At 40.5% G+C, this 15267-nt stretch overlaps 1 protein-coding gene across 2 annotated transcripts in view; it reads right to left on the reverse strand.

Moving 5' to 3' along the window:
- Positions 1-704: 704 nt before the first annotated feature.
- PSMF1 (proteasome inhibitor subunit 1) overlaps positions 705-15267 on the reverse strand; it is a 37150-nt gene continuing 22587 nt past the window's right edge. For both annotated transcript variants that reach the window (XM_060187922.1, XM_007523039.3), the window contains 3 exons: positions 3304-3357; positions 2042-2200; positions 705-1502 (listed from right to left, as the gene is read on the reverse strand). In XM_060187922.1, coding sequence (XP_060043905.1) covers positions 1451-1502; positions 2042-2200; positions 3304-3357 — 265 coding nt within the window. In that variant the 3' untranslated portion in view covers positions 705-1450. The remainder of the gene's footprint in view (positions 1503-2041; positions 2201-3303; positions 3358-15267) is intronic.

Below are 15267 nucleotides of genomic sequence, written 5' to 3' on the forward strand. Positions count from 1 at the left end.
AATCCACTCCTGAGGGAGCAGACAGGTCACTCAGGTTACAACACATTAGTAAGCCCCTCTGGAAGGCTGAGGTAGCCCCCTGCCTATACACAGACGTGGAATTCAAGCATCTTTAAAATGAAAGGACCTACCTATGCTTGAAATACTAGCAGTGTATCAAAAGTTACTAGTGCCTTGATCTCCTGCTTCTGAGCCTGGAGCTCTATGCTGTTTTTTCCACTCCAGCATAGGGGTTGACCATGTCTGTCAGGCTTTGGACTGAAAAAGATCCAGAGCACCAAGGTGGGGTGGGCCAAGAGAGAGGACATGACTTCCAGAGCCTGGAGTCCCTGGGGCTTAAATTCCTTCTAGGGTTGCTTCTTGCTGTGTTGGGTTTTCCATCCACCCGGCCACCATCTTGCGGAGACTAGGCTTCTTGGTTCCTCCTAAAGTTCACCATCAAACTCATATTGAGCCAGTGCTCCTGAGCTTTTGTCTGAACCCCAAGGGGGATGAGAAACACAGTATATTGGCTTTCTAGTAAATTATCACACAAAGCCTTAAACTTTCACCCTTTTCTTTCTGTCCTCGTTCTTACGGATTCTCATTAGATAGTAGACATCAGAATGTAGTAGAACAGGAAAGGCACCTCAGATTTCATAAGTGGATAATAAAGGCCTTGGGAAGGGAAGGGATACTCAGTAAGTTAGAGGCAAAACATGAGATTAGCTTTCAAGTCTGTTCTATTTATTCCTCTGTTTCTAGGCGGTCACTGCCCAGGTACAGATGGATCCAGAGAAGTGGTGCAAACAGTGCTCTGGAGGGTTTTGCCCCCTGCAGAATCAAACAGTCTTTCTGCAATAAACTTGCCCTTCTGAAAGTCAATCTTGTGGCCTATGGGATTTCCAGTCACTCATTTTCATTCATGCAGCCAGAACGGGATCAACATTAGTGATGTCAAGAGCAGGAGTAATTTATGAAAGGGATGTCTGAAAAGCATGAATGGGCCCTCGGAAGAAAAAGTCATTTAGCCCCATAAAGATTCAAATCCTAAAATTTCAAAACTGGAAGAAATTGTTCTTTAAAGAAATGTGGGAGACCGGCAGCATGAGTTCTGTATTGACATTTGGTTCTTAATAATAACATCCAAAATGCGTTCTGTTCTTATAGCGCTGCAACTGGGACTGCATTGGGTCAAGGGTATATGTTGCTGGAACTTCCCTCGGGAATGGGGATGGGGGAGCTGGTGGTGAAAGACACACACTGACTTCTTTTTGGTACCTATATGCAGCTTGGTGGAGAGCTGGAGCAGTTGCCTTGATACTGATAAGGGCTGGAGAGGCAATCCCAGGCAGACTGCAGGCACATGGGTAGGGTTCCTTGCCCCCAGCTCACAGGAATGTGGATGGGGCCAGTGGTGGCAGCTCCAGGACAGTGGAGGAAAGGCTGGGATGTTACATTCTTGAGGCTTTCACAGGTACATGTCATCATAGCCCGGTGGGGGGAGATGGTCTGGATTAGGTCTGGAATGGAAAGAGGGGTTGGTGAGTTGGATGGAGGGGCCAGAGGCACACAGGCAGACAGGGTCCTGAGCTGAGGAAGCCTGCTATCCAGAATGATATGGTTCACAAGTGGCCCATAGCTAGAGAGCCTGGGTTGGAATTCTGAACACCCCCACACCACCAATTGGCTATGCTATGTAATCTTTCAAGATCTTTATTTCTAAATGTATAAAATGCAGACTGTATGTCTACCCACAAATTCTGATATAAGGATCCAATGAATGTGACACACACTAAATCTCTAGTAAGGTAAGTAGTTCCTCCTCCTCTGAAACCTCCCTGAAGGAATCCAGGGTGAAGGGAAGTGGTAAGGGACAGGGAGTTCCTGGAAAGTTCCAGGGAGACACTAGGCAGGGGCCTAGGGGAGGCTCTACACTTTTAGTGGCAAGGGATGGAGCAAGTGGCAACTCTGCATCTGCAGTGAGATTCCTTCATTTCTGCATTGTGGTGCTGAGCTACTGTCAGATCCTACCTCTTAGCATTCCTGAGTAAATACTTACCCAGATGGGCTAGTCCCAATGGGTCCAAAGGGGTCAAAGCGAGCTCCTGGGGGTACAGCGCCTGGGGGAAGCCGATTTGGGAGGCCTGAGGATGGGTCAATAAGTGCTCTTGGGAAGCCAGATCTTAGGGGATCCACAATCATGCCACCTCTCCGACACCTGAAGTGAGAAGAAAATGAAGAGTCAACAGGTGAGGCAAGGAGTTAGTTGCTTTAGTAGAAGAGTCAAAAGAGGTAAGAATGGACTAGAATGACTACTCCTGATGATTCAAGCAGACGTGTGTGAATATGGCTGCTTGAGTGCCAGCAGGAGGTGGGCAGCAGCAAGACTATACAAAGCACACCTTCCCTGCCATGGATGACCTGCATTTTCAGCTCTACATGTTCTGAGTCCAAGGGATTGAGATTCTTGCTATATCCCTACACCTAAGAGAGACAAACTGATCAAGAACATAAAATTGATAAGGGAGATACAGAACTATCACAAGACTGCAGGGCATTACTTTGGGTCCCAGGAGGAGGAATAGTGTTGAGACAATTCAGTTAGTCTATTTATTGTTTTCTTTAGAAGCTCCAGGGAAACATGACTGTCTGTGGCTGCCATGTCCAGCTCTTGAAAGCACTATACCTCATGGAGTCCCGCAGAACTGACATTATGGCTCAAACTAGGATGAATAAATAGGATAGGTAGTCCCCAAACTTTGAGGTCACTCATGTTCAAGCTTAACTGTAGACTTGTTATTTCACCAGTCTAAAAATGAGATGCTCAACTTGGGGTTATTTTACAGCACAGTCTCTGCATGGTTAAGATTATGCTCCCTTGTTGGGAGCATAGCAAGAGATACATCGAGTCTACTAGGAATCAGGGACTCCACTCATGAAAAGAGATGTAGTCTGAATCGCCCTGAACTTCCCTGAGGTCTGTAGGCCAGCAGGTGCCCTTTAGTGTGCATCTGATAAGTCCTTGTGCTAGCCACCCACACAGGAGGCTGCTGTCCTCCACTAGGGCAAATGGAACCAGACAGCGCCAGAGGAACAGCCCTCTGGGCTTGCTCAGCCCTTCTCCAATACCCAGAGCCCTTCCATGCTGCTTTGAGCAAGGCAGGGCAGAACAAGTAGTAATGATATTTCAGCCACTCAGCAACAACTGCCTCCTTCACCCCAAAGGAAGACTGATGAAACATTCCAAAAATAGAAGATGAGCTGAGGCTGAAAAGCCACAAAAGCAAGTTATAATGCTGTCACCTCCTCAGGGCTACTTACCCAAAGGGGTCTAGGTCCTCTCCCCCTACAGCAAATGGGCCCAGGGGATCACACCTGAAACAAACAAGGGACAATTACCTCAGTCCCAGAGCAGGCAGATGCTGGGGGTCCCATGGGTCCAAGTCTGATGCCCATGGGGTCACAAGTGTACTATCCAAAATGAGGGAAAGGGAAAACCCCTACACTAGCATATAACACAAGTGGTATTCCATACAGATGAACACTGTAACCAATACAATGTCAATTACATGAAAAGATACTTTTGTGGGGGCCAGGAGTTCACTTAGAGGAGCACATACTTAGCCATGTGCAAGGACCTGGGTTTGAGGCTTCTGTCACCATTGGGAGCACCATGCAAAGGGTAAACATCCAAGTGATGGAGCAATGCTATGGTATGTCTGTCTTTCTCCCTCTATCACAAATAAATAAATAAATAAATAAATAAATAAATAAATAAATAAAGGTCTGCCTGCAGGGAATCGTGGGATTGAATCATGACAAAGGCACAAAGTTTAAGCAAGAAATTCTGGTGGCAGAGTAGAAAAGAAAGTCTTTTTACAACGCTGAAAACACAGAAGATCTCAATAATGTTGAAAAACAAAAATATTAACAGTAGTGTTAATATTTCCAGGTAAATTTTACAGTGTTCACAAATTTCTAAACTCTTTATAAACAAAAAGAACTTTCAGATCAGAAAAATGTTAAAAGCTAAACTTTAAAAGCTTCTAAGAATGCAGTTACTTGGTTGTTCACAGTTTAAACAGAGTTTCTCAAGCCCCCCCCCCAAAAAAAAATTGTAATAACAGATGCACTAGAGCTCCTTGGAGGGTGAGTCATATAAACTCTAAAACTTTTTTACTTACTACCCCACCACCCCCAAGAACCACTTTATTTTATTTTATTATTAGTTTTTTATAAATCTCATTGCATGAGCTTGGAGCATAAAGGAGTGTTGTACACTTTCTAGAAAGCAATTCTTTCAGAAGTCTGATATAACTGTATATAATTTTGATCCAAACACTATAGGTCTAGGCACCCATCTTAAAGAAGAAATACATAATCCAAATTAAGATATCACCACAATACCTTCTGTTAGGTCTGGAGCGATAGTTTACCAGGCAGGGTGGCTGCCTTTCCATGTGATGGGCATCAGTTTGAACCCTAGTACCACACAGGAGGTGCTATGAAGGCAGAGGAAGCGCTAGTGCTGTGTTTTTTCTCCCTTTCTCTGTTGCTCTATCTGAGTGTAAAGTGGCCTGGGGTGGTGAACTGTCCCATCCCCACAAAACAAAAAAGTACAGACATGTAACCAATAACCTAGTATTTCTGAAAAAAATGAAACAGTATTTATAAATATGTGGAATAAACAAAATATACAAATAAAACAACTGTAAAGACTTCAATTAAGGAAACTAAATGGGGATCAGTTAGGTATCCCTACCTGCAACCATGGAGACAATATTCTTAGAATGTTCTAAAATGATGTGGAAACATGTTTATGCTTTCCTGTTAACCATGACAGGAAAGAGGGCTATCAATAGCCTAGAAAATCAACTATGACAAATGTATGTATGTATGTATAAATAAAACTGGAAAGAAGCATACTGAAAATACAAACTATTATTCCTGAGTAGTTAGTTTTTTCTTTTGTGTTTTCCTGTTTTTTTCTATAGGGGATATGAATATAATAATAAAAATGATCTAGTATTTGAGAAAATATGCTTTGGACTCTGTGTATATGTGTAGCCCTGACAAGCAATCTAAATCAAGCAGTCCTGGGACACAGCAGGCTCCTGCCAGACTTCAGGAAACCTTGTAGACAGAAGCTAATCTAAGATTACAGGTAAGAAGCCATTAATTAAAGACCTGGAAAGCAATTCCAAAGTGCCTTTCCAGTAACTCTTACCTATGGGTAGGAAAGGACATTTTGACTTAGGAGGATGTGGCTAAGTTTTCCTGATGTAGGTTATTGTTTCCAAGTCACAATTCATGGAGAGGAGAGCCAAAGTCTCTGGTGGTCTCTAACATCTTGCCTCACTAGATAGATAGACCAGGTGATGCCAGATGTCAGCGAGCTATCAAGTTGCCTATCTCCATCTATCTCCCTTACAGAGCAGCAAACAGAAGGGATCTCTAGTGGATATTAAAATGTTTGTAAGACATATAATAAAGTATGTGAATTATTTGCCAAAAAAAGAAAGAAGGAAAGAAAAAAAGCCTGTAAGAAGGGGCATGATGGTCTCTGAACATCATCATGCAGGCATTGCTATTTCTTCCTCCTGTACTAGATTACGGGCAGAGAAGGAGAAACAGAAAACAGTGGATGCTAGAAAAGCAGCTGCAAGGCCTACTTCCTCCAACAATCCATCTTGCGATTCACTCTATATTTAGCACTTCCTTCAGGGCCACAACCAATACAAGCACACTTCTGTGAACGCATAGATGCACAGGTATAGAACCCATTTCAATAGTCTCAGCTTGGATGTGCTAAATGGGGATCAAGGGGTTAAGAAAAAGTTAATTTTTTTTTTTTTTGTATACATGGTCTCAAATCAAGCCAACTCATCTGGGAATCAACCAAAGAGTGCTGTAACTTACCCTGTAAGCAAAGCTGCCTGACTATGCCCACTAGACAGTATTTCCCTGTCCCACAAGGTGCCTAAACTTCATCCTGACCACATATAATCTCTTCCTTTTGGTTCCAAACCGCCCCCCCCCCACCCCCCGCCCATAAAACATCATACCTCCCTTGGGCACACAAATACAGCTAACACCATCCTACTGGCTGAAGTGTTCTGGTAAATTGACAAGGTCTCTAGGCAGGGAGTTAGAAGATGAGCACTGAACTCTTGCTGGGGAATTATCTGGCTGGCTGGCTGGCTGGCTGGCAGAGGTCTGTCACAGGTCCCTGCATCTCAGTCTTTTTAACATGTAAAAAATCTAAGTAGTAATGCCCACAGGATCTGCTGTGAAGTTGAGATTTTTGTTTTACATACTAGACATAAGCAGATTTCCTGACAGGAGAGGTCTAGAAAAATGGAATAGTAACCACTACCATTATTGACTGAGAGCTTACTTTATGTCAGGCACCATGCTAACTTTACTTTTATTATTTATTTTTTGTCATAGCCAGGACTTCACCACTCCTGGCTGAATTTTTCAGGTAAAGAGAGACGGAGACAGAGATAGGAAAAGAAGGAAAGACCTAACAGTCCTGACACTCCCCTGAGCAGGGAGGGCTGGATGTGTTCCTAGGCCATGAGCATGGCAAAGCAGGCACTCTTCCAGGTGAGCAGTCTCAACTGTCCTGTTTATGTTTTAGTACGGTGTCCGGGAAGGACCCCAAGGCCTTGTGCATGTGAGACACCTTTAAACCAGCTCTCTGGCCCAAATGCTATTCTATATTTTGAGAAAAAGAGACACTAAAACACTGTCCCACCATCCAGTTCCTTTTGAGAAGATGTGTTGAGCAAGAATTCTACTGGGTTCCTTTCACTATTAATGCCTTAATATTTTCCAGATAGAGGAAATACTTGTTGCATATAGGATTGAGTTGGTAATCATACATTAGAAATTTTGTTTTCATTTCTTTCTGGTCTCTGTGATTTCTGGTGAAAGATCCACTATTGTTCAAATTCTTATACTACTACAAGAAACATGTTTTTCTGTTTCATGACACCCCCCCCCCCCTTTAGTTTCTAGTAGTTTAATTCTGCCTAGGTAAAGAATTCTTTGGACGTACTTATTTAGGGTTTGCTAAGCTTTTCAAATATCTCTTTAGCTAAATCTGAATTTTCTGCCATTCTTTTTCTTTTCTTTTCTTTTTTTACCAGAACACTGCTCATCTCTGGTTTATAGTGGTACTGGGGATTGAAGCTGGGACCTTGTAGCCTCAGATATTCTTTTTTAAAATCGCTGTTTACAAATATTTATTTAATTATTATGACAAAGAGAGATGACAGAACTGTTTGGCTCTGGTAGAAGGTGGTGCTGGGGATTGAACCTGTGACCTCTGGAGTCTCAAGTATGCAAGCTGATGCTTTTTTTTAAAAAAAAATTTATTTTCCCTTTTGTTGCCCTTGCTTTTTATTGTTGTTGTAGTTATTATTGCTGTTATTAATGTCGTCATTGTTGGATAGGACAGAGAGAAATGGAGAGAGAAGGGGAAGACAGAGAGGGGGAGAGAAAGATAGACACCTGCAGACCTGCTTCACTGCCTGTGAAGCAACTCCTCTGCAGGTGGGGAGCCGGGGGCTTGAACCCGGATCCTTATGCTGGTCCTTGCGCTTCGCACCTTGTGCACTTAACCCGCTGCACTACTGCCTGACTCCCTCAAGCTGATGCTTTAGGTGGCTAAGCTATTGCCTCACTTTATATATATTCTGTATATTTATTCTTCTTTTCTCAGATTGTGAGGGTGTAATGTTAGACCATTTATAGCTGTAACCATTAAGTATCTAAAATATTTAAAAATATTTTTACTCTATTATTCAGATTGGATAATTTCTATTGACTTATCTTCCCGTTCACTAATTTCTTTCTGTCTAGTATTTCCACTCTGGTAATGATTTAAGTCAATCAGTGAGGTTACTTTGGTTACTGTATTTTTCAGGCATAAAATTTCCATTTGGTTCTTTATACCATTTACTTCTTTTCTTGTTCTCCTTCTTTTTTAAACAGAGGCAGGGTAAGAGAGTTGGAAGAGACCACAGTACTGAAACTGTCTCCAGTGCAGAGGGGGCTGACCTTGAACCTTGGTTGTGCACATGGTAAAGCAGCACACTTATTATTCAAGGAAGCTATTGCCCTGGCCCTACTTTACCTTCCTTTGTTATAACTTTCAATGATTCTATTTGTTTCAAGATTACTTGCTCTTACTTCTAGGAGTTTTTATTTTTTACTTTATGTTGTACCAGGGAATGAATAGGATCTTATGCATGCATAACACTGCCAAGTGGCTCTCTGGCACACTTTTCCATCCTATTATTTTTTTCTTGAGAGAAAAGAGAGAAGGAATGACAGATAAACAGAGAAGAGATACTGTCAATGATGCTCCCATGTAGTGCTGGAGCCTGAACACAGGGAGAAGCTATCCCCATGCCCCCTTCCAGGGGCACTTTCAGTATAGCCGCTTTTATGTCTTCATCACATCAGATAATTCCAACATCTGTGCCATTTTGGTAATCACATCTGTTGACTATCTTTTTATGAGTTGGAATTTTCTTGGTTCCTTGCATGCTCCATAATTCTGGATCGTATCCCTGACATGTCCAATATTTTGTTAACAAGTTCTGGGAGGATCCTGACATATTTTTTTTTAGTAGGCAATCACATCAGTTGGATTATGGTTCCTAGTTCTGGTTTCAGTGTCAGTTCTATTTACAAAGTCTTTGTAATGCTATTCAGTTTTGTGTATGTTCTATTCAAGTGGTTGGTCTGTGACCTGGCAGTGGGATATCCTGTAATTCTATTCTCAAAGACTTTGGTAAATTATTTAGGGTCAGATGCATGCTAGCAGGTAAGGCCAGGAGTCCATATACAGCTTTATGGGGTTGCTGCTCCTTTTTAGTGAAATACCTGGTACTTACAAGTTCCTTAGGGCTCCATTTTCCTCCTGTGGATGGAAAAGGTTTATTTACCTTTCCCTGCAAGGTACTTTTCATGACTATGCCTGTAGTCTACATAGTGGTTAAGTGGAAAGTGGAAAAAAAAAAAGTGAGGGGTGGGGAATGTAGTAGTGGGTCACCCCACATAGGTAAGACTAGTAATCTAATTAGAACCTGGAGTGTGTGCATGGCAAAGCATGAACCCTCCCTGGTGAGCTATCTCTCTGGTCCTTCCAATATTCTATTTTCATACAACTTCTGCTTCTTATTGGTGTGATTCAGTTATTTATTATATAGTAACCTTGGCCTCCTTTTCTATAAGAGGGGTCAGCCCTTACTGGTGTCACAGGGTTGACAGGAACAAATAGGAGTATGTAGATGAAACATGTTGTTTGAAATACTTGGCATTCAATGAATAGTAACTGCTTTTGACTCGTGTTTTCATCCATTGAGGAGGGGAGGAAGATAAAGATTATTTGGTTTAAGAGGAAAATAATGTGTACAAATTTTATTTAATATTGTTTATTAGTGTGGGGGGGGGAGAAAGGGGTGTCACACACCAGAGCATCACTCTGGCATACGTGATGCCAGGAATCAAACTCGGGACTTCATCTCATCCAACATCTCATCCACTGTACAACCTTCTAGGCTGCTGGGTACAAATGTTAAGAACAGAGAATAACAGTACCACAACTAATGAAAAAAAATGGGCATTTAATTATTAAGGCAACATAGGTAGAAGGCACTTCTTTTTAAAATATGGTTCAGGTACAACTGAACCTTTTAAGATCCTTAATAACTGACAGTGCAAGAGGGTTCTTATGATTGAAAAATCTGAGATCTACCAGCATAGGAAATACTACTAAAGGAAGAAAAAAAAAATAGAGATGTTCACAGCTTTACTATTTAAAATGAAAATTGGACATGCCTGAAATACCCCATGGAGGAGATCAGGGAAACTACCACATCAACAAAATAAAACACACACACGAGACACACACACACACACACACACACCCCTCAAGAGAGATATAAGTTTAGCACTACAGTAAGTAGGTTATGTATTTTTAAAAGAAAATGTAGAATATAAGATACGGGAAATGTAAAAATATCTAAAGCAACAGATTAGGGCTGAAAATGAGTTCTGGAAGATATAAACAAGATATTTAAGCCTAGAGATTTAAACTTAGTGACACTGGTTAAGCATAGAACAGACTGTTGTTTCAGCACAGGGAACAGGATTTGGGGTATACTGAGGTGAAATAAGGAAAATGGGATAGAATTGTAATGAAAATAACAGAAAATGGCTCAGATGAGAGAAAACTCTCTACAAATGAGTTGTTTTCAGTAATTCTTCCCTAGAGATTTTAGGGATAAGGCAGACTTAATTTTCACCCCCTATTTTTTTTTAAATCACAATGGAATGTCTGCTCCACTTATATTTTTAGTCTAGACATAATCAGTTTTTCACCAGCCCTAACATCCTTTGGCAAGTTATAACATGTCACCACACACTGAGGGAAGGCTAGTCTATGCACTAGGGAAGACACCCCCCAACTTTGGTTTGCATTTGGAGGTTTCCAGGTATGGGATAGATAAGAAAAGATAGGACAGAGCTTTCTATTTCCCACTTGAAATACACGCTAAGGCTGTTCAGTGATGGGGTAATTAACACCCTGTAGCAGTCAGATGGGGCAGCTGCTGTTCTGCCCTTTCCTTTCTTTCTGCCCTAAGGCACGCCTCCAATCAGGCATATGAGGGAAAAACAAAAAGGTGCAAGTGTGAGTGTCTGGTTGCCCAGCAACTTGATGACAATGGGGGCTATAATAAAGGAATCAATGTCATTAGATTCATCTGTGCTTTTGAGGCAGGAGGGACTGACAAGGAGTGGGAGTGGAGGAAGGAAGATGACCTGATAACTATCAACTCAATAATGGCTAATATTAATAATGGCTAATAGTGGTCTTAATCATTCTGCCTTCTCGCCAAACTATCCCATTCAGTTTTGTGTACTAGTCCTGCTTTAGAGAAACCTAATTGTGGTGGGGGCTAGGGGTGAGGGTAGGATTAGCTTAGTTGGTAGAGCACAAGACTTGAATGTATGAGGCTCCTAGCTCCCACTTCTGGCCTCTCATATGCTGGATTGGTGTTCTGGCTTCTCTCTCATACATGTGAAATTTTCTATCTCATAGGAAATAGATAAGCCAAAAAACAAAAACAAATAAAAAACTAATTGAAGAAGGCAGAGAAAAGAATAAATTTTTCTCCATAAACAGTATGTACTTACACAACTTGATAACATGAGCTAAAACAGATGGTGCAGTGAGCAAAGAATAAGTTTCTGAGTCAGATATCCACATAGGGGTTTAAACCTCAGTCTGCATCTTCTCTGTTAGTAAAAGATGGATAAATCTTTCTTATCCACTGCCTCCTCCTCCTTGTAACCTGTGGATGCCATAAGTGGGGTTTTCTAAAAGTAACACATGGAGACATCTGGTTCACTAATCAACAATGGCTATTACTCCTCCTCTCTCTCTGTCCCTCTCTCTGCCTCCAGGGTTATCATGGGGCCTTGGTGCCAGCACTACGAATCCACTGCTCCTGGTGGCCATTTTTTTCCATTTTACTGGATAGGACAGAGAAAATTGAGAGAGGTGGGGGAGATAGAGAGGGAGAAAGACAGACATGTGTAGACCTGGTTTGCACATACAAGTGGGAAGCCAGGGGCTCAAACCTGGATCCTTGTGCTTCATACTATGTGTGCTTAACCGGGTGTACCACCACCCAGGCCCACTCCTATTCTTTATGCCACTGATGTTGATAAAGCAATGGAAAGGGTGTGGAGCTTACACACAGTCATTCAACCCTCTGTGTAGGTACTCTCACACTTTTTTTTTTTTATCTTTATTTATTTATTGGAGACAGCCAGAAATCAAGAGGGAAGGGGCTGACAGAAAGTGAGACAGAGATACCCGCAACACTGCTTCACCACTAGCAAAGCTTTCCTCCTGCAGGTAGGTACTGGGGGCTTGAACCTGTGTCCTTGAGCATTGTAACATGTGTGCTCAACCAGGTGCACCACCACCTGGCCCCTGGTACTCTCACCCTTAAATAGCTCCACTGCATCAAATCCTTTTGAGAAAAGAGGCTGTGCATTAAACCAACCAACCGAGATCCCTCTTTTTCAAGGGACTCTCTACTCAAAACACTTTCAGTTCTATTCTCATCTGTGTCTGCTCTGAATATGATCTGCTGGTATTTATCCAGTATTTAATTATATTCTAAACAATGAACTCAATCCTTTATCATATTCACTCCTAATTAACTCCTGAGAAAGGCATAATAATCCTCAAGACGCAGATGAAGCAATGGAGTCTCTTTACTTTCTTGGTACCATCCTTGATGCAGAAACATTTTTAATTCTGATGAAGTAAAATTATTTCATTTTTTCCCTTTTGATGAAACCACTTAAGTCATAAAGATTTGTTCCCAATTTTCTTCCAGGAGTTTTCTAGTTCTATGGCCTATTTTGAATTATTTTTCTGTCTACACTGTGAAACAATGTAGACAATAATTGTGAACATTATTCTTTTGCCTGTGGGTAGCCAGTTATCCCAGTACCACTTGAAAAAACTACAGGTATTCCTAGTTTTTCAAAAGTTTGCTTTTTACTGCTTTTTATGTAAGACTGACATTAAGGACTAATTTTGCAAACTGAAAATAAAGACACACACCTCAAGAGTATTTTCATTTTTATAACAATAGACAAAAGTGGAAAAAAAGTCCAGCAATTGTTTTGCAGTGTGCTGTTAAAGAGGCAGCAAGCACCCTGATCATCAAGAGTGATAGTACCAACCTCCTTCCCTAGCAATTACTTTTTACAGGCAGTATAATTATTTTATCATTCTTGCTTTCATCTTACTTTCTTTCTTTGTTCCTTTCTTTCTTTTTAATACTAGCTCTATGTGTTATTTAGGAGGTTACTTCTTTGGTCTGGAAATGTTCAAAATGTTTTCCATATAAAATAAGTTACTGCTTCTATGCTCTACATCATTCTGTCTTATAAAAGGCTTTATTGGCATGTTCTACTTTTGTACAGTGTGGAAATCCTGAATTGCTTCCTTTATTGAACTGTCTTGGCATCCTTGTTGAAATCAATGGTCCTAGAACATATGGGTTTATTTCTAGGCTTGCAATTCTATTCTTTTGATTTAGGTGTTCATCCTTATGTCAGTACACTGTTTTTGATTACTGTAGCTTTGTAGTAATGCTTTGAAACAGGTTTTTTTTTTTTTTTTTTTTTTTTTGCCATTCTGGCTCATTTACATTTCTATATAAATTTTAGAATCAGCTTGCCATAAAAAAAATAATTAAACCTCACAAACTCTGGGGCTTTGATTTGGATTGCATTGACTATATAGATACTTTGGGGAGTATTGCCAGTATCTTCCATGAATAAAGGATGTCTTTTCATTACAAAAAGGGGGGGGGGGCTGGGCGGTAGGTAGCACAACAGGTTAAGCACACATGGCTTAAGGATTCCGGTTTGAGCCCCCAGCTCCCCACCTGCAGGGGGGTCTATTCGCAAATGGTGAAACAAGTCTGCAGGTGGCTCTTTCACTCCTCCTTTCTGTCTTCCCCTCCTCATCTCTTGATTTCTCTCTGTCCTATCCAACAACAGCAGCAGTTATAATAGCAATAACAACCACAACAAGGGCAACAAAAATGGGAAAAATAGCCTTCAGGAGCAGTGGATTCATAGCACTGGCACTGAGCCCCAGTGATAACCCTGGAGGCAAAAAAAAAAAAGAGAGAACCAGAGCATCACTCTGGCACATGTGATGCCAGGGACCGAACTCTGAATGTCATACTTACTGCCTTCTATCTTGTCATAGTTAGAATCTCAGATAAAATGTTATTTTGTAGTAAAAACAGACATACTTGTCTTATTCTTGATCTTGAAGGGAAAGCATCTCATCTTTCTTCATTAAGTAGAATACTGGTTGTTGGCTTTTTGTAAACGATCTTTATTGGATTGAGAAACTTTTCTATTATTGAATGCTTTTATCATGAAAGGGTACTTGATTTTGTCAAGTGCCTTTTTTTCTGTCTATTGAATGAACATGTGGTTTTTAGCCTTTGTTCTACTAATATAGTATATTATACTGACTTAAGATGTTAAGGTGCCATTCTTGAAATAAATTTTATTTGGTCATAATGCTTAATCCCTTTTATACACTGCTAAATTGTTTTTCTAGTATTTTGTTGAGGAAATTAATACCAATACTCATAAGGAATACTGGTTTCTAGTTTTCTTATGATGTGTTTAGTTATGGTATTGGATTAATAATGGACTCATAAAAATGAGTTGGAAAATGTCCTATTTATTGGGTAGTTTGTGAGGAACTGGTATTAATAAATAAATCATTATTAAGGAGATTATCAAGTAGAAAAAAGGAAATATAGTATGATTTATGAATTAGAAAAAGTTAGTGTTTCATGCTTCCTTCTACATGGTTTCAATAATCAGTTTTTACCATTTTCATTTCATCTACATTTGTTTCCCAATATCTTGCTCTTTTTTTGAGGGATGGGGCAGCGAAATTATATAAAGCAAATCCCAGATGTGGTATACACATATAAATCTGTATATGCTATCAAGATTTTCTAAAAATATAACCATAAATTACCTAATAAAATTAGCAGTAATGACTAATATCTAATACCTAGTCTATGTTTAAATTTTTCTAAATGTCTCAAAATGATACTTAGAATTTGTTCAAAACAAGATAAAATGTCCAACACTGAATTTATCTGATGTCTCAAAGTTTTAACAACAGTCCTCCATATCCATTTTCTCTCCATGCAGTTCACTTATTTGATTAAAAGAAATCCCCCAAGGTCAATTTATCCTGTATTTTTTTTCATTTTCCAATTTTAGCTAAACATGTCTAGTTATATATATCTGACTTTTTTTTGAAAGGACAGAGAGAAATTGAGAAAGGAAGTGGAGATAGAGAGGGAGAGAAAGAGACACCTATAGCACTGCTTCACCACTCATTAAACTTTCCCCTTGCAGGTGGAAAACAGGACTTGACCCTAAATTCTCATATATGGTAACATGTCTGCTCAACCAGGTATGCCACCGTCCAGCACCCCTTGTATATTTGTTTTACTTGTTCTTTTATTCTTTTTGTTTCTTTTCTTTTTAAATTTTTTGTTTCTTGGATAGAGAGGGAAGGGGGAGACAGACACCTCTGCCACTGCTTCACCACATATAAGCTTCCCTCCTGCAGGTGGGAACCAGTGCTTGAGCCCAGGCCCTTGTGCATGGTAACATGTGAGCTCAGCTGCGTGC

Source organism: Erinaceus europaeus, chromosome 1 (assembly GCF_950295315.1).
Source record: "Erinaceus europaeus chromosome 1, mEriEur2.1, whole genome shotgun sequence".
NCBI lineage: Eukaryota > Metazoa > Chordata > Mammalia > Eulipotyphla > Erinaceidae > Erinaceus > Erinaceus europaeus.